Source organism: Xiphophorus maculatus, chromosome 9 (assembly GCF_002775205.1).
Source record: "Xiphophorus maculatus strain JP 163 A chromosome 9, X_maculatus-5.0-male, whole genome shotgun sequence".
NCBI lineage: Eukaryota > Metazoa > Chordata > Actinopteri > Cyprinodontiformes > Poeciliidae > Xiphophorus > Xiphophorus maculatus.
The window spans coordinates 9377774-9398277 of record NC_036451.1 but is presented as its reverse complement, the minus strand read 5'-3'; the positions used below and the strand labels follow the sequence as shown (position 1 = coordinate 9398277).

General features: G+C 36.6%; 1 protein-coding gene across 1 annotated transcript in view; it reads left to right on the top strand.

Annotated features, from left to right (window-relative positions):
• LOC102233404 (pituitary adenylate cyclase-activating polypeptide type I receptor-like) overlaps positions 1-19276 on the top strand; it is a 33798-nt gene extending 14522 nt beyond the window's left edge. The window contains exons 3-13 of the mRNA XM_005802327.2: positions 2078-2185; positions 5144-5241; positions 6501-6598; positions 6694-6826; positions 10702-10855; positions 10956-11016; positions 12100-12169; positions 14540-14631; positions 14713-14842; positions 14920-14961; positions 15450-19276. Coding sequence (XP_005802384.1) covers positions 2078-2185; positions 5144-5241; positions 6501-6598; positions 6694-6826; positions 10702-10855; positions 10956-11016; positions 12100-12169; positions 14540-14631; positions 14713-14842; positions 14920-14961; positions 15450-15644 — 1181 coding nt within the window. The 3' untranslated portion in view covers positions 15645-19276. The remainder of the gene's footprint in view (positions 1-2077; positions 2186-5143; positions 5242-6500; positions 6599-6693; positions 6827-10701; positions 10856-10955; positions 11017-12099; positions 12170-14539; positions 14632-14712; positions 14843-14919; positions 14962-15449) is intronic.
• Positions 19277-20504: the final 1228 nt, after the last annotated feature.

Below are 20504 nucleotides of genomic sequence, written 5' to 3'. Positions count from 1 at the left end.
TAAGGTCTGTATTTGATTATGGAAGTATTGTATTTGGGTCAGCATCAGAAACACTATTGAAAAAATTAGATAGTATTCAGTATCAAGCCTTGAGGTTATGTACAGGAGCAGTTAGAACAACTCCAACGTCAGCTTTGCTAATAGAAATGGGAGAGATGCCACTTAATCTCAGAAGATTACAGTTAAAGTCCAATTATTGGTGTAATTTAAAGGGCCATGATGGAAATCATCCATGTCAAGACATTTTAAAATCTAGTTGGGAAAAAGAAAAGAAGAAATTAAATTCTTTTGGATGGGAGATAGAAAATGTTATAAAAGATTTTGGTTTATCTGATATAAACATTAGTCAAACAGTTCCTCTTTCACCAGTTTATCCGTCTCTATTTCATAATAATGTTGTTGATTTAACTTTGTTGGAGAAAAGGAAAGGAGAAAACATTTCAGATCCATATTTGGTTCAATCATATTTAGATAGTAAGTACTATGGATATGTCCAAGTTTTTACAGATGCGTCTAAAAACTCAAATAGCAGTAATGGGGTATCTTTCATTGTTCCAGAATTCAAAGTTAAAAAATGTAAAAGAATTACTGATGGAGTATCAGTTTATACTGGAGAGATGATGGGAATTATTTTAGCTTTAGGATGGATTGAGGAAGTCCGTCCATTAAGAAGCATAGTATGCTCTGATTCAAGTTCTTCATTATATTCATTAAAAAATAATCATGCTATTAGTAGACCGGATCTTTTATTAGAAATTCAGTTAATAACATATAGAATTCAAGCAATGGGGTTATTAGTTATATTTACATGGATACCATCACATATAGGAATAAGAGGGAATGAGTTGGCTGATAAATATGCGAAACTAGCTTCAAAATATAGTGATATTGATATATTAGTTCCATTTAGTAGAGAAGAAATCAAATCTATTATTAAACAAAAGGTTAAGGAAAGATGGCAGAGACAGTGGGGGGAAGATAGAACTGGTAGATGGCTGTACAGTATTCAAAGAAAAGTTGGTGCAATGAGGAGAACGGGACGAAATAGAAAAGAGGAAACAGTTATATCTAGGTTGCGTTTTGGACATACAAGGTTAAACAGTAATTTATTTAAAATAGGAAAACATCGAACTGGAAGTTGTGATTTTTGTGGTCAAGAAGAGACAGTAAAACATGTTTTGTTGTTCTGTACCAAATATTCTGTTGAGAGAAGGAAATTAGTTTGCCGGTTACAAGAAAATAAATTACAGTTAAATTGACAAGATATTTTGGGAAAAATTTCTAATTCTAAAGATATAAGTTATTTAATTAATTATCTTAAGAAAACAAAATTGATAGAAAAGATTTAAGTGTTGTTATTTTATTATTATTATTATTATTATTATTATTATTTTTTTTTTTTTTTTTTTTTTTTTTTTTATTTTATTGTTTTGTTTGTTTTGTTTGTTTTGTTTTGTTTTGAGGGGGGTGTATATAGTTAGCGTCCCGATCCACACTCCATTCCAGTAGATGGCGGTAATGCACATCTAAAAGTTGTTTGCCAACCGCCATAAAAAAGGAAAAGAAGAAGAAGAAGAAGAGCTACTGGTGGGTGAAACTGAGCAAATGTGTTGTGCATAATCTTTTGGGTGTGGAGTGCTAATGTAGAGTGACTCACCAGCCATGATACTTAAACCAGTATTATGCAATTTTCTCCAATACCACATTCCACAAGCCAATGTTTCTTATTTACAATGCAGGTTTTTAATTTGAGTATTTACACATTTTGAGGCTTTTTTTTTTGAAAGTAGAGATAAAGTAAGGGCTCTGGCACGTAAAATTTCCTTTTCCCTTGTTTGGCCCAGTACATAGCTGTGGATTCAGATCAAAATGTCCTGCTCTTAAGGTCGAGTTTATTTTGAGAAGAGAAACATTAACTCTTAGGTTACGCAAACACATTCAAGAAAGTCAACAAACTGTAGCTGTCTATTAATCTAATGTTTGATTAGTGCATATAATTTTATTAAATGTGTTCTCCCTGAAGACATTGGTGCAGTCACATTGGTAAATGTTTATTACATTCTGATTGTCTTCCCAGGTTGCCCAACATATTGGGATGATATTTACTGCTGGCACCGGGCCAATGTAGGACAAGTGGTCAGGGTTTCATGTACGAACGTCTCTCAGCTGTTTGCCGACAACCAAGGTAAATAAATGTTTCAAATCACCGTCAGTGACATAAAAACCACAACTAAAATTCTGAGATGTGTGTGGGTGTGTCTGTGTTTTTTTTTTTTTTCATTTGTGCTGTTGCACGTTGCATTCTGAGCAGTGACGTGCGGTGAGGTTCATGGCTGGTGAGGCACTGACTTAATCAAAATCATAAGACCCCTTGCTTGTTATTGTTTAGATACGGATATTTTGAGCATGCGGACAACATTGAAGGGCAAAAAGACTATACTTTTACATGCCATCCATAGCCGTGCTGCCATGGTAGAATAATTCCGTTAACTACACAAAAATTCAGCGATTTTGAAGAAAAAAATCAAAATTGGTAAAGCTAAATGAAAAATAAATACTTCACAGTACAAACCAGAGGGTGAAAATAGCAATAAAAATTATCTTATTACATTCACTATTATTCTTCCATAATGACAGGTGAGGCTCTGCTTCATCGCTGCCTCCCCTGACTGCACGTTGTTGATTCTGAGAGTGTTCCTGCTCTAAAGCAACTAATGTACTCTGAAATATATGCCAGTTGTTTATGTTTATAATTTGAATCCTGCAGAAATGCTCTGGTCAGCAAGAAATTAATATTCCTGCCAGCAGCTGTGGTGCCCTTTTCATCCTCTTGCTTTTTCTTTTTTCAGTTCATAATTCGTCTTAAAGAAACAATGATTTGACATTGTGAAGCTGAATTTCCTTTTTTTTCCTAAACAAAATAAAGAATGCTGTTTAAATCTAATATTATGATCAGTTCTAGTCATCCATCATAACACAGACCAGAAAAAATACCATGTTATTTTGGAGGACCCTTGGGACGGTGTTGTGTTTTTGTTGGGTGGTTTATGAAAACTGTTTAGTTTTCAGTGTGCACTGCTGGCTGTCTGTGTGCACAGACTGTTTAGATTACCCCTCCTGTCTCTTCCAGACCCCTGTCAGATCCAGCTGGTCTTTTTTTTTTTTTTCTTTTACATCAAAACAATAAATGCACACATGCAGGAAGGAATAAACAGCAAAAATAGATGAAATGATGGACAAATTAATGAATGTCAGAGCAAATGAGGATTCAACAAAGAAAGACAAATCTTAGTTGACAAAAATACTGCAAGCAATGAAGGAGACACGGGAAACATTGATAAAGATAGTCTTGTCAAATGAAACCATGTGTAACATTTTAGTCTACACACAAAGTGCAAGAAGCAAGGAGAGTTGGTCAAAGCTGATGAAAAAATAGATGCATCTAAACACAGAAAGAAAACCTGTTAGAGGTTGGAAATGGTTTGAGACTAGTACGGAGTTTGGTCTATGACTATGAACCTACAACCAGAGCAACAGTAGGATGATTTAGAGCATATTCAAATGTAAAATTGTCACAATAAAAGTCTGTCAAAAACCGTTATTGCATTTAGTAACAGTGCAGTGTGTGCATAAAAACATAGAAAAGAGTGTAAAATATAGCAGATAACAAAAACTTTCTTAAAGCCTGATGATATTTTGATTGAAATATCATGGGAAAGGTAGGCTGCTAGGATGAAAGATGCACAAGAATGTTGAATGACTCAAGACCTATGCACATCAACAATGTGCTTGATTTTGCACCTTTTGATTGCACTGGAACAAACAAATAAATTTCAGGTAATGGTTCTCAGCCAAACTAGCAACAGCAGAGTGGTTACACAGATTGTGGATGCTGATAATACGCTTGCATGTTTCCTGTAGTGAAATTCTTAGTGCAAGAAAAAAAAATGATACTGACTGAAAGTTAACTGAAAGCTTTGCTTTTATGCATCAGGAGACGAAGGTTGTTGTGAATGACTTCATAACTCAGTGTTAGTCATTCCCTGGACCTTGCTGGATTTCCTCCTCCACAAGTTGGTCCAGAGTTTCTAATGGGACTCTGCAAAGAAATAAATAAATAATGAATTGGAAAATCAAACAGTTCAGTCAAGAGCCAGGAGCATGAGTTTGGAGCTGACACTGCTTGTTAAACAAGGCGATATGAGTTTTAGCATTGTCCCCAGAGCCGCAACCTTCAAACCTTAAATCGCATCCAACCATTTGCTGTAGCTGCAGGCTCTACATGCTACGGTGTTCTGCTGCTGGATATCGGTAAATCCACCCACGACTCAAACCCCCACACTTTGCTGTACTGAGAAGCTGGATGGCATTTTCACTTCATGAAACCCAGCATTTCACTGTAAACTTTGTCGCTTCTGCTGAAAGGGTGAATTCAGTTTTGGTAACTGAAAACCTCTTTATGCATCATGAAACTTCAGGAACTCAGGATTTGAGCTCCTCCATTCTATCTCCAGGCTATGGTGGAAGAACAAAGAACAAAATTCAGCTCATTTAAATTCAGTTGAGCTGGTCAAGATGAAGTTTAAAATTCAAAAATTTCTGTTCATATATTTTTTATTTGATCTCATATAGGAAGGCTTTTTTCAGAAGTATCAGTCTACACAAAAATACAGAAGCAAATAATGAGCACATAATTCATTCACTGAAACTTTGCTCTTTCTCATCACCAGACTTTCACTTACTGTCTGTCTTTTGCTTTGATATTCATCAGTTCTGCTTTGATTTTGTGAAGTACAATGCAAATGCAAAGTGAATAAAAGGCACTATATAAATTAATGAAATAATTTTTCAACATTGACACAGATGTTACTCATGCTGGAGTTCATAGGTATGGATGGATTTTCTAGTCTATTCCAGGTTTACTAATTGTCACACCTGCTTCTTGTTAATCATCCCACCTGTACCTTGTTGACTAATCACCACAAATGTTTCTTGTTTACGAACTATAAACACTTGTTCCCTATTTACCATTTACTACATTTCCATCATTAATGTGAGCCTTCTTTTTTATTTTTTAATTTAGTTTTAACTGTTGTAAATTGCTTTGTGTCTGTCACTCTTTTCTGTCTTTATCTTTTTTTAGCTTATGTTTCAAGGAACTGCACAGAAGATGGCTGGTACGAACATCTGAACTACCATGAGACCTGTGTGTTTAAAGATGTTGAAGAGCCAGAGCCAGAGGTAAGTGAGACTTTATTATTATGTTGGTGGAGTTATAATATATTTTGAACTGATCATTGTGAACCATTTTGTTTTATTGAATGTGCTGGGCCTCTACTCTCTACTTTCTTTATTGTTAATTTCTGTTGGGCTAGGGTTTGATGAAATATTGCCCATTTTTATTTTTAAATTTATTTTCACCTTTGAGACAAAATTGTTGTGTTGCTGTGGTATAGTGAGAACTTTTGGTTGACAGCACTTATACAGTAAGAACCTACTATTACAGATTTAATTACTGGCTATAAACCTCTGCTCCTATTATGCTCATAATTAGACAGAGTAGATGACAGATGTCAAAAATATAACATTCTTCTGCAGCAATATGAGCCCTTACAGAAAAAAGAGAACATTTTATTGTTTTGATTACAATAAATCCCCTGCTGTCGACTTTGCCGCATATGGACATACAGAAAAAAACATTATAAGAGTTGAGAATGTCTTCATCTGTACAGGTTAAGTTGTGTTTTAAAAGCACATGAATACTCAACCTATGGATTTCAGATGTGTACTGTTAAAAAGCAAGATTTTGATAATGATGGATAAGTAAAAAAAAACTTTCTTAGTGATATAAATCCTATAATTCACTGAATAACAAACAAATCAGGTAGGGAAAAAACAGGTGCAACAACCTGGTTTCTTAAGTGTGGACCCTTCAACTGACACTTGCTGAAGCATCTTTTCATTCAACTTTATCTGTCAGCATGCACATATTCACTTTCTATTATCTGACCATTCTGTTTTACAAAGTTCTTCAGCTCAGTTGTAAGGACTTCTCTTATCCACAGTCCCCACAGATTTTCTATTCCAGCAGAGCTGAATCAAATGGCTGAATTTCCCAGGCAATTCAATTATTTGTTTCAATTATTTGTTTCAAAGAGACACATTTACAACATGCAACCAGATTAGGGTTAATAGTAATGTTCTTTATCCCTTTATTAAAGGGATAAATTATGTTTTGAAATCACATTAAAGATAAAAAAATTATGTACTAAAGTTTTTTTTGTTTTTTTTACATACCCAGAACTTTTATTTGAACAGACTCTCACTCAATTTGCTTTCCTCAAAATTTCAATAATCATTGTTGAGTTTCACTAAAATATCTAAGTTATTCATTCACTAAGTTTCAGCAAACTCAAAATGTTCTTTCTTTGATGATTGAACAACTTGTTGGAGAGCCCTTTAATGAAATGTCCTAACTTTCTTTTGTTTGTCTCTTTCAGACAACATATTTCTCCAACTTTAAACAGGTGTACACTGCTGGCTATGCTACCTCACTCATATCACTTATATCAGCTATTTTTGTCTTCACTGTTTTTAGGTAACAATTTCAAATCTTCTGCTACCTTTATTTATGTAGACACATACAGTGGGGAAACACAAGGTAATTCAAATATATTTGTTCTCTCTCTGCAGGAAATTTCACTGCACCAGAAACTACATCCATATAAACCTGTTCTTCTCCTTCATCCTGAGAGCCACTGCTGTCTTCATCAAAGACCTGGTTCTTTTTTCTGATGAGGATCTGGACCACTGCTTCATGTCAACTGTGAGTGCCGCCGTTTCACCAACTCACCAGTAGTAAGAATTTTGTAAAAGCAGAAATTGTTGTAGATCTAACATCTGAAAATGCTTCTGTGCCTCCTCTGAACAACTTGGACAGGTTTACACAACCTGTTTTCTTGAAAGGAGAGAGATAGAAAGATAAAAATACAGGGGATGTCTCAGAGCATTAATGATGAGGTTTTCACTTCCTGCTTTTCTGCTGATAAAGCTACTGTGAAAGGTGTGAGTGTACTTATTGTTTGTGAGGCCTCAGCATAAGCACTTTCTGTGACTCATTTACAGAAAGTGTACAAGTGTACAACAACATAGGAGGTAAGGCTGAAATAGGAAAGATAAGAGTTTTCCTCAGTTTTCCCTAACATGTACCATGATTGACATATGACATATGAATATGAATGGAAATACAAAAAAGTAAAATTTTATTCACTCGCGCCGAGGTGGACATCCAGGTTCCTCCTTTTTGCCGTAGCATTTGTGTTGTATCTCGTCAATCTCAAGTTGTGATAGCAGTTGCCGTTTGCGGATGTTGGAACACTGAGCTACTAGTTGTTTAGCACTTAGTGTTGACTGGGGATGTCGAAGTAACCATTCCTTCACCAGTCTTTGCATGTAACCTCTCTAATTAGGGTTACTTGAGTAGTAGCATTCCAACAGATCATCTCTCGCCCATTTCCGTCTTGTTCCAGTAGCCCATTTGTCATCAAGGTGCTCTGGTTCCCCAACACCTGACGCAGGCGACGTCTGAGCCGGCATGTTATGCATCTTAGTATCTCTCATGGTATGAGGTAGGCAGTAGCTTGAAGGGTCTTGCCTAAGGACCCAGACTGGATTCGAACCCCGCCCTCTCGGATATACTGATGCCTTATCTATTGAGCTATCCAGTCAGCTATATATATGCAGAATATGGACTGGAAACCCCGAGATCAAAGTGGGAAACACCCCCAAAGGTGGCGGAGAACGCCAGAGCTAAGATCCTGTGGTGCTTCCAGATCCAGACAGACAAAATGGTAATGGCGAACCAACCAGACATTGTCGTAGTGGATAAACAACAGAGGAAAGCCGTTGTGGTAGATGTAGCAATACCAAGCGACTGCAACATCAGGAAAAAGGAGCACGAGAAACTAGAGAAATACCAGGGCCTCAGGGAGGAACTGGAGAGGGTCTGGAAGGTGAAGACCACAGTGGTGCCTGTGGTCATTGGGGCCCTCGGGGCAGTCACCCCCAAACTGGACCAATGGCTACAACAGATCCCAGGAACAACATCAGACATCTCAGTCCAGAAATGTGCAGTCCTTGGCACAGCCAAGATACTGCGCAGAACCCTCAAGCTCCCAGGCCTCTGGTAGAGGACCCGAGCTCAGAGGATAAGAACCACCCGTGGTGGGTGAGAAGGGAATTATATATATATATATACAGTACAGACCAAAAGTTTGGACACACTTTCTAATTGAATTCAATGAGAAGGTGTGTCCAAACTTTTGGTCTGTACTGTATGTATATATCAAATTCATGTGGGTTTGATATGAAACAAAAATGAATATGTAGAAAAGCAGCCTATGGCAGTGATTCGCAGTTATCAGTGCCACATTCAAATGATGTATTAATATCAGCACTTATTATCACTCTAGTGCTTGTCTGCAATTCAAATTCATAAAACAAAAATGACCTTATCCAATAATATTAATAGACTTTAGTCATTAGGGTGGGGAATTTAGTTCAAAATTAACTTTATTAATAGCTGTAGGGAAAAAGCTGTTAAGAAATGTTGAAGTATCAGTTTTGATGGATCTATTTTTCCCGAAGGCAGTAATTCATCCACGTGGTGGGCAGGATAGAGTGAGTCTGTCAGAATATTGTATGCTCTCTGCAGGCAACATCAGTTGATGAATTGTCCAGAGTAGTCGATGATGTTCCTGGCAGTATTTATAAATCACTGTAGAGATTTCTATTTTTCTGCAGAGCCATACCACACCGCGATGCTGTGAGAGATGGAGTTATAGAAGGATGTCATGAGCTGTTGTAACAGGTTTACTCTCCTGAGTTTTCTAAGAAAATACAGCCACTGCTGTGCTTTCTCAGCCAGGACTGTGGCATTTATTTGTCCATAATAAATCAGTGGCCACATGGCCTTCACCTTAACATGGATGTTCTACTTCTTTGTACCCATCATAATGAACAAGCTGGATTTATTTATAATCTCAATTCAGACAGTGACCTCTGGGTACTTCTTAATCAACAGGATCTACACCAAGTAATTTATCATATACTTTATTACCATATTCATTCCCTGAGAAATCTTTCATGTCCACCTTGAGATTAAGTTTTTTTTTTTTTTTATGTCTGCTGCTTAGTTCTGACCCTTCAGCATCATGGGCCAGTGGCTACAGCAGTTGTTGCCCTCAAGTAAACCTAGTCTTTTAGATGCTGGCACAGTGGTAGTTTTAAATATAAAGTAGAAAAACAGGGAAGCTGTCAATAACACAACTGGAGCAAACCACAGAGAAATCATGCCATTACCATGACAACTGCAATGCTGTGAAAAAGTGTTTTTCCTCTTACAGATTTCTTCTGCTTTGGCCTTTTTTCACCCTGAAATGTTTTAGAACATCAAATTAAATTTTGATGTATCCAATTACGCAAGTACAATTGACTTGCGTAAATGCAATAAACAGTTTTCAAAGTTATCCAAATCAACCTGGGCCTCTGGGATAAAGTAAATGTCCCATAAACCTAATAAATAGTTGCACAATCTGAGCAGCAACAACTCTCATCAAGAGTTTGCAATAACTGTTAGGTCAACATCATCAATTATGGCAAGCTTCTCAGGTCTTGAGGAAGCAAAGCAGTCCCAAAACGTCACTGCCAAGAACTGCCAGTATGATAGTCTGATTTAGAAATGTTATGCTAATTTTGGAACAAATGTGACATTATGCACAACTTCCAAAATTGTTCCTCTTTTGTCTCATCATTCCACAGAATATATTCCCAAAACTCTCATCATCATAAACTTTATGATGATGATAATTATAAAGAATGTCTTGTCAAATGTGAGATGGGTCTTTACGTGCTTTGGGGTAAGTAGTTGTTCCTTGGATCTCTGCCATAGAAGCCAATTTACGCACGTTAGTATATATAAACCCCAAAGTACAGAAGAAAGCAGAGGTCTACAGTATATCAGAGCTGTCATCCAAACTCCAAGACCACATTGAAAAGACGAACCCAAGGGATGAAGTGCTCAGTGAAAATCTCAAACAATAGCAAATGGACGAGAAGAATCTGAAGGAACCATTATGGGAGGAAAAGAACATGCATTGGATGTACCACCAACAGTTAGCTGAAGTGGCTGATATGACCAAATCCTACCAACGACTGGAGAGGGCTGTACAGCACAGCAGGTCAGGTCATGGCAGCACATGAGCAGCCCTTGATCACCAGAGCAATAAAGGCACAGATGTACCACACCAGGCAAGGCCCCAGCTGCAACAGGGAGTAAGACACCAACAGGAAAGGAATACATGGAACACCATAACCAAGGGGATGATATACAGAAACATCTGTACAGATTAAAACATGGTGACCCTAAAATTATCTGTTTATTTATCTGCAAATAAAAAAACTTTTACATTTGTAAATGTTCCAGTTTCTCTTCAATAAAAAATGTTAATGCCTCAAATTGAATAATTTCTGTCACCCAAAGTTTCAGGTTTGTAAAGAAAATGAAACAAATAAATTATTTCCATTCTCAACAAGAACAAAAACTCCATGAACAACGGTTGTTATAAACTTTGGTACTGTAATCTGCCAGGTTAAGTGAAGTTTACAACCTTATCTGATGTTTGTCTTTGCCTTGTCCTGCAGACAGCCTGCAAGTCTGCTGTGGCCTTTTTCCAGTTTAGTATCCTGGCCAACTACTTCTGGCTACTGGTGGAGGGAATGTATCTACAGACGCTGTTAGCACTCACCTTCGTCTTTCAAAAGAAATACTTCTGGTGGTATATACTAATTGGTTGGGGTGGGTTTTTCTGGTACTTTCTCAAAGTTTCTTGTTAGAGCTGTAACAAGTTTCTTGCGTAATGATTTGGTTTCTGTGTTTTTTTTATTTTTTTTCCCAGGTCTACCGGCGATAATCATTGCAACCTGGATTCTTAGTAGAAACTTCTACAATAATAAGGGGTGAGCAAATGCTGTGACTGCTGGTGAAAATCAGATTAGTTTTTTCTCGCAAGAATAAGCAGACACATATTTTATTTAAACAACAATGCTTAAATGTTCCTTTTAACATGCTTCATGTTAAAAGGAACATGTTTCATGTTAAAAGGAACACAAACAGATTTAACTAAGTGGGTGCTAAAAAATATAAGTGTTTTTTTATAGCTGGAAGAACTCGTTGTTTTAATTTCAAATTTAGACCATTTTTCAAGACTTCCTGCTTAGAGTTGTAATCTAGCATGTCAAGCCAGTTTGTAGTTCTGGAAGTGATAAGCTGCTTAATACGGGATGAGGAAATTAGAAATTGACAATGTGGCAAACTCTAATTATGGTTTCAGTTTGAGAAGAAATAAAACTCCCTATCCAGAATTTATGGAAAATGTATTTGTTGACAGGTTGGCAGTTAAAGAAGTTTAGATGCTTTATAAGGAGCCCAGACTAAAGAGCAATGTGCTTGGATACGAGTGAACATGGAGCTCATAAAATCCTAAGCTGCTTGAACATACAGTAATTTCTAAGTAAAAAAAAAAAAAAACTGGTTTAGAGAGATGTCAATCAGAAGTATTACCTTTATTTCTGATTTCCAATGTTTATAAAGCTTGGAGGTATTTATATCTATTTCATCCCTTTCAGATCACTCTTTAACAGTAATAGTATATGAACATCTAACAGTGTTAAAAATAGATATTTTAAATCCTATTCCAAGGGAGTGATTATTAGTTTCCCCCATATTTAAAACATAGTTGATATTTTAACTAGCTTTACCATTTGCAGGGTTAGCATGCCAAACAATATTCTGCATTGATGTTTCACCAAAAACGTATTTTTAATAAACAGGCAATTCTGCGAATATGTTAAATCTAATATAATATGGCCCCTTTAGGAAATTGGTAAAATCGTGATGGGAAGGTTGTTTCAGAGAAAGATTTACAGTTTAATTTCTAACATTCTGGCTTGAGTAAATGTTGCATATTTCATGATGAGACTTAAAAGTGTGTGGCCTCATATTGCTCAGTTTATTGCAAATCTGGCTTTTATGCATCCCAGGTGCTGGGATGACACAGATGTGGCTTTCATCTGGTGGATCATTAAGGGTCCAATAACTGCCTCCCTATTGGTGAGTACACTGCAGATAAAGTGGGAGCTCTTGATGGATCAAAAGTCTAGGATCTGTGCTGACGTTTGACTCTTATCTTGTTTTTATCTGATTGGCAACAATCCATAGTTACAAGAAAGCAACTTATTTTTTGAGGCTTGATCATATATATGATAGACAAAAATAACAGTATGTTTGAGTGTCTATCTATTTGTTTTATAAAGTGCTGGTTGTAGGTGGGATTTGACGTATCAGTAGAGCCTAAAAAAGATCAAATTGTTAAATTAATCATAATACAAACACACAACAAATTCCACATTATCTTTAGTTGTTAAAGATTAGTAAAATTTATTTTAAAAAAAATATAAAAAAGGGGGCGTGCTGTGGTGGAGCATGGGGGTTAGCACGCCCCACACTTGGAGGCCTTAGACCCGCGGACGTTGCGGGTTCGACTCCCGGTCCCGACGACCTTTGCCGCATGTCCTCCTTCAAAAAATGGCGCCGGCTCAGCTGGCTGCCTGCAGACGCAGCTCCTGTCGTGTGCTGTAACTGCGAAATAATTTCCCTGCTGGGATGAATAAAGTAAAAATTATTATTATTATTAAGTCTGAATGGAAAGGCTGTGTGAGAAACAATACCTTTCCTTTTACAAAGGAACTAAAAGGAAGAGGTGAAGCCAAGTACGTTTCGTTTAAATAAGGGATTTGATTCATTGATTATCGCCTGTGGGATCAGCTCTTTGTTAGCACAATGCCAGGGTAGAAAGGAATCAACAATCTGTAGAAGAGCATACATTGCTCCCAGTCAATCTGGGAAGAGTTGCGAGGTCATTTTCAAACTATTTAAAGCCAATTATTCTACAGTGAGAAAATTTTTTATAAGTGGAAAACATTTAAGGCAGTGCCCAGCATTTCCGAGAATGTAGCACATTCCCCCCTGGGCCCTGGGCCCCCCTGGGTATTTCTCAGTGAAAGAACAAATCCCAAGAGCTCCATCTCAGACTCCACAGACCTTATCCATGTATCATATTTTATATAGATAGTTACTATGAGAAAGCTGTTTTTTTAAGAAAGAATGCTAGCACAACTTAGGTATGCAAAACTCCATGTGAACAAAACTTGCTCTTGTCTTAATGACGGATAAAACCAAAACAGAGATTTTTGGTCAATATGCGAAGTGCCATGTTTTTAAAACGAAAACAATGTAACTGTTGAACATAGTGATGGAAAGTTGATGAATTAGGGTTGCTTTCCCAAGACAAAACCTGGTCACCTCACAGTCATTGCGTTGGCCATGAAGTCCTCTTTATGATTATGTTTTATATATAAAATATAAAATTTATATAAAATTTATAGAGTCAAATGGCCCAGTCAAAGTTCATATCCTAACCTATTTGAAATGATGTGATGGAACCATAAAGAGAGGTTATTACGTAGTTTTCAGCCACTTAATGCCATTTTATATTGCAATCATTATCTTAAGTTGTACAAATGCTGTAAACCTAAAAGAACTTGGAACCCTAAAAATTGGCCTCTGTCTCTTTAAAAAGCTCCTACTCTTTCCAACGCTCCGCCTTTAGCACCTCATCACAACATTGGACTTAGAAGTAATGGACCTTACCAGAGGGGCCGCTTTTCATTGGCTGATGCCCATTCTACGTGGTCACGTGCGTGGCAGTCTCACAAATACACGCTTTCCGTTAGCTAAGTACGAGTGGTTTTGAGTTGATCACCCGTTCGGGTTATTTTACCTTTGTTTACCTTTGCTGTGGCGCATTACAGCCGCTGTAGTTTCTAAATGTTGGACTAATTACCTCGTTCCTTTGTGAGTTTACGTCATTCACAACAAACATCAAATAGAACAAATATATTTCATAAAATTTTAACAAACAAATGGCTTCTTCCGTGGTAATTATGTGAAATTAAATTAATTATATCCCAACTTCAGAAGATTTGCCTTTACCTTTACAGAGCTCTTTGGTTCCTCCTATCAGTCTGTAGCTTCTCATATTGAGGTCATCAAATCAAATGTCAGATCTACCATAACTGGCTGACACCTGCTGGCCTCAGGTTTGCAACCAGCTTGTGACTGAGAAACCAGTAACCTCCTCCCAGATGATGACATGAACTTGTTAGTTCCTCTGTCCATTTAGTAGCTGATATATTGTGAAAATCCGGTAGAAATGGAGTCATGTTTACATAGAAACAAAAGCTTGCTTTGTGAGACTTGCGGTCACGTGGGTCGGTTGTGGGCGGAGCTTGGTAAGGTCCATTCATATGATATAGAGCTGCTCACCAGACATGCAGCTTTACCAAGTGTTTGTTAATTTCTGCTAGAGGAGTTGAGGACCAAAACATTAAATAAACAATATAATGTTTTTCTTCTATGTAGGTGAACTTCATCATCTTTCTAAACGTGATCCGTATTCTGGTTCAGAAGCTGACGTCTCCTGGAGTCGGTGGCAACAATACAAGTCACTTTAAGTGAGAGAGCATAAATACTTCTGTATGACACATGGCTGTATACCCATGTTATCTTTATGTCTCTGCTGTTTGTGTTTCCAGGCGACTGGCCAAATCCACACTGCTGCTCATCCCACTTTTTGGGATGCACTACATGGTGTTCGCCTTCCTACCGGAAAATACAGGAGCCGAAGCTAGGATCATCATCGAGGTTGGCATGGGATCCTTCCAGGTATGACTAGAAACACGTTTTTAAAAATAAAGAAATATAAAGTTTCACAACTTTTATCACATGTTTATCTTTTAAAGGGATTTGTTGTAGCCTTGCTGTACTGTTTCCTAAATGGAGAGGTGAGTACACGTTATGCATTGATCTGTCCATTCAGAGAACTGAATCTCACATAGCCAATAACTACAAATAAATGTTAAAAATATTTTATGATGTCAGGACAAGTTTGATTATGTTATTGAATAGGTCATTACCACCACCTGGTGGATAAAATTGTTGATTTGCCTGGTATCTTTCTTCCTTTATTTAGCCTCACTTATTAAATTCTGGTACTATAAAGGAGTTCAGATGTGTACTATACGTATAAATATTTAAATGATCCCTTTGTTCTTTATGTTTCCTTTCCCAGTTATCAAATTTTCTTGCAATCTTTCAAAACAGATTTGTCAAGCTTTTGTCAACGTATTTCAGAATTTGTAGTTTATTGGGATGGTTTTTTATGCTGTCAAAGATATAAATGAATGAGCAAATTTTGGTGTAATCACTGGATACATAACAAAAATAAGCTAAAACGAGAAACCTTTTCATCAAAGCTGTATTTGATTTTTAGGTGCAGGCTGAACTGAAAAAGCGATTTTGGAAGTGGCAGACCGAGAGTTACCTGAGCTACAGTAAACGACGGCGTACGCTGTTCAACGAAAGCAGCACGGTCACACAGATATCTGTTCTGGACAAATCCAGTCCCAAAGAGCAGCAGAACTCCGAATCACATGCCCTTACGCCCAATAATGTGTCTGCAGTCTGAAAACCTTGAGACGGGTCCCGCAGATGAGTTGTTGTTTTTTGTATTGCACAGCTCATGCTGTGCACAGACTACACCTCAGAGCCTGGTTGTTGGCGGGTCTGTTTATCCTGAACTGTGAGACCTCTGAACTTGCTGTGCAAGAAGTCAGCAAAATCCCACACACGTTTACAGCACATTCAGATTTCCCCCCAGACACCAGAGTTTACAGTGTTGCTAGAAAACTACGTCATTTGCTTTGGGACAACTCCTCCACATTTTATTTTCCAACACTGAACTCTTTCTGCTATTTAAAGAAGAAATAAGAAAAAAATTAAAAGGTGAACAGGAGCCTTGTTCAAAACTGAAGTAAATCAAGGTGGAACATAAATGAAAAGAAGTACATTCTAATTCAACACAGTCCCAAAGCTTTGGTTCACCATCCTTATTAGAATATTTTCACACTTAAATTTGTCACAAACTACTCAATTAAAAGCAACAAAATACACTACATCAGAAAATAAAAGATTTTGTACAGTGAACCAAGAAAGTTTTTGTCATGTCAAATGTTCACATTTTCCCAACAGACACAAATGCCATACTGGCATACTAGAAATGGCTTTGTGGTACTATAAGTACAAAATACTGGATAAGAGATTAAGGTGTAAATTTTCTTTCTCAGTCAATGCTGACTGAGAAAGCAGTCAGCATTACTGTAATACTAACCTGAACCCTGAACATAAGTAGCCATTTCTTTTGCCTGTATTCTGTGTCATTATGTGTAATAATTTTAATCTGGTGGATACCTTTATGAGAAACTCTTGGGTGCAGTAAAAGGAAATCATACTTGTACACAAAGATTATCAATTCTTTTCATCAATTGCTACTCTGACAGTTGTAAAATTATATGACTAATTAATGAGATAACTGTTCTTTTTCAGTAGGTAAGGCATATTTTACATTTAAACTTTTAGCCTGTAGCTGAATAACTGAAGGTTTCCGACAATCCCTTAGATGTCGTGCAATATAAACACCCAATTTCACAACAATTCTGCTGGCTTTCAGGAAGAATTCAGATTCAAACATATTTATAAGCTTGTCTCACTCGTGATGTTTTACTTTTGAAATCAAGGAATCCAAGGGGCTCCATGTTTGTTTTCATCTAAGCAGACTTTATAGCTGAGCCATCTTTTTCTTTGGACCTATGACATTAGATTGCAAAAGGAGACACTGGAAAAACTAGAAACCTCTTTTCTCAAGGATGTCAACAACTTGTGTGTTACCAGCCTGGAATGGTCATGAAGAAGATATACTCCAGCTATGAGGCTGCTATAGGCAGACCTGTTTAAAATTCCTGAATATAATATAATTCCTAAAAAGGCTGAAAAAGGTTTGCAGGGTCCCATGCCACACCTTATCAGCTCTACACCATCCGTTAACCCACTCTTGTGCATTGTCCTTCATACTCTAATACGCATAGATGTACTTTTCATAATGACCTGAAGACCTTCCAGCAATTACTTCGAGAATCTATAAACCCAATAGTTACCTGGTATTACTGCTTATTTGTCACCAGTTTCTTTACGTTTGTCCAACTATCCATGTAAAAAAATAGAAATAAAAGTAAAAAACTGTGATACCTGTGATTTTGAAAGATCCAGTGTCACCTTTTTTCTTTAAACTTCGGTCATTCCTGTGTTACATAACATATCTATTTGGGAGGTGAAAATCCATAACGCCATCTGTGGCTATGTCTGCAACATGTTGCACAGTGCATTAGCGCACATCTGGAGCACTAGACTGTAAAAGCCTCTTGTTTTGTTTTTGTGAATGAACAGTGTTTTGTGACTGTTGCAGTTGACTCAAATGATTTATATACTGACCATACTGAATTTGTTAAATTTGTTTGGCTATAGAATCCTTACTGTATCAAGTTGGTGTTTGCAGGCAATATATATATATATATATAATTTTTTTTTTTTCTGTAAGGCGTTTAATGACAGTTCTTTTGTAAAACCATATAAGACGACCACATTTTAGGCATAATTTAGGTTGTTGTCTTTATAGCGACTGAATAGGCTGCTTTGACACTACTAATGTATCAGTGTAGTTTTTTCTCCTTCTTGACACTGTAGGTAATTTGCACAAATGTACAACATTGTGTATGTATGCATATACATACACTGCCTGGCCAGAAAAAAGTTGCTGCCAAAACAAAAAGTGGTCACAGAATACTGTGACTTTGAATTCAGTGCACATTTGTAGTTGCATTGGTTTTATAATCTTCTGCAATATCACAAGATTTATTTTTCATCCAGTGTCGAATTACCTTTTTACCAAGTTCTTAAATTGATGATGGAGAGTCTGACAACTGTGCAAAGCCTTCTCCAGAACATCACTTAGATTTTCAGTGGGGTTAAGCTCTGGACTCTCATGCTCCCTGAACGACTCATTCACAATTTGAGCCCAATGAAGCTTGGCATTGTCATCTTTGAATATCTATTGATGGAATACAACGATTATTCAGTATATTCAGGTAGACAGCTGACCTCATAATGTTGCTGAACATAAACCTGAGCAACTGCAGCTGCCACCACAGCTTGTACGGTAGACACTAGGCATGATGGGTACATCCCTTCATCTGCCTCTTTTCTTACCCTGATGTGCCAGTCACTCTGGAAGAGGGTAAATCTGGACTCATCAGTTCACATGACCTTCTTTCATCTTTCCAGAGTCCAATCTATATGCTCCCTCACAAATTGTAGTCTTTTTTTTCCAGTTAGGCTCACTAATTAATGGTTTTCTTATGGCTACACAACTGTTCAGCCACAATTGGCTGAGTTCGCTTCACATAATGCATGTGGAACCACTTTATTTTCACTATTAAACTTAACAAACTTCTTTCATTTATCTTCAATTTATTTCACCAAACACTTCAGTGATCACAGATCATGGTCATTCACAGGTTTTTCCCAAGCATATTTCTCAAGACAGGTTTAATAGTTTTTGCAAGCTCTCTTCCTGATGCCAATGCATTCTTAAACAGAGTAACATCTTTTCTACGACTACAGGATTTGTCGTTCAACATGCTCAGTTATATTCACGTGGCGACTTTTATTTTCACCAGGCAGTCTATACATATAATGTGTTTATATACGTGTATATTTAAATGTTTGTATGGAGATATAGGCCTCAGCTACTGACCAATACCGTGCCTTTTTCCACACCATTTTCAGTGTTTATCAGCACAGGTGAGTCACATTTATTGATTTTGTGCAACTGTATCTTGTACATCATATACATATTTTTATGCTGAACAAATTTGCCTCTGTGTTCTTTTGTAATTTTAGAAAGGGTGATTTAGTGTGATTAATATGAAGTTAAGATGCCCATGTCGAGTGTGCGTACTCTCCTCTTACCGTATGATCATAAACTGAGTACATATGTAATAATTTACTGCTCAAATGTCAAGAAGTATTGAGCCTAGGTAAACTAATTTATGGACTTTTACTTAATTTGTCATGTTACAGTCAGAAACTTACTATATTTCATAGGCTTTTGTGTGGTGGACCAATGCAAGGTATTACATAATTGTGAAGGGAAAATGATACATGGTTTTTAAAAGTGTTTTTTACAAATAAAATACTAAAAATGTGGGATGAGTTTCTCTTCTGTCCCTTTCCTCCGATTATACCTAAATATAATTCAGTGAAGCCATTCATCTTGAGAAATCATCTAATTAGTAAAGAATCCAAAATTTAATTTATTTAGTTTATCTTTACAATTCTGAATGCATTACAAAAAATAATTTTTAAGGTGTCACTTTTCTGTTTGGGAAAACAGATTAAAAAAACTGATTTTTGTCACCTTTCTTTTAGGAAAATAAAAATAGATTTTATAGTATAAACATAGATCTGGTCCATGAAACTACTCTACACACTCTGGCTTGAAGTCCAGATCAAATACATTGAGGTTTATGGTTACAAAGTGACAAAATGTAAATACATTTACTGGTGAGAACATTTTGGGACAGCATGAAAAATTTGTGCCAACAAGTTAAACATTTATTTTTATACACTTTTTTTTTTTCATAATATACGAAAACACTTGATATTCACAGAAAAAGATGATACAATGAAAACAATTGAAAAGGAGCAATTAAAATAAGCTCACATTATACATTCAGCAACCTAGAAACAAAATGCTGAGCCCAATGTCATCATTTCAGCAGATTCAATCAATATAGTTAGGCATATTTTAAAACAACTATAAAAAAATAAAAAATCTGGCCATGCTTCACAGTAAAAACGAAAAGTCTTGCAGCTTTTATGGCACTGTACTTTCCCTCATGTCTGTTAACATTCAAAGGAAAAGCTTTTTAGAGAGTGAGAACTAAGATCCACAAAACAGTTCACAGTTAACCCCCACAAAACACACCCTTTAGCTTATTTGCTGCCTCATGCAGTCGTTACAGTAGTTTCAGCTCAAGAGAATATCCTCTCTTATAACCTTGTCTCACAAAAATGCATGCATTGGCCTTTCTGAGTACAGGGAAATTACGTGAGGCTTTATTTAATAACACAATCCCTATTTAAGAAAATATTAAAAACATGAGAACAATCAGCATAAAATCTTTAGATGGCAGCTATTCACATAAAACTCCATTTACATTTACAAAGTACAACATTTGCAGCTTGTTTCTGTTTTGCACATTTAAACTGCAGTTTAAGTCACAACTGTTGGCTACAGAAGACTTCACCTAACTACTTCATACTTCAGAACAAGTTCAAATAATAGATGCAGTATAATAATAGCAACTCCTTTGTCTGACATCAACATAGTACTGGCAATATAAGGCTCCAACTCCTTTATTCAACAACCAAA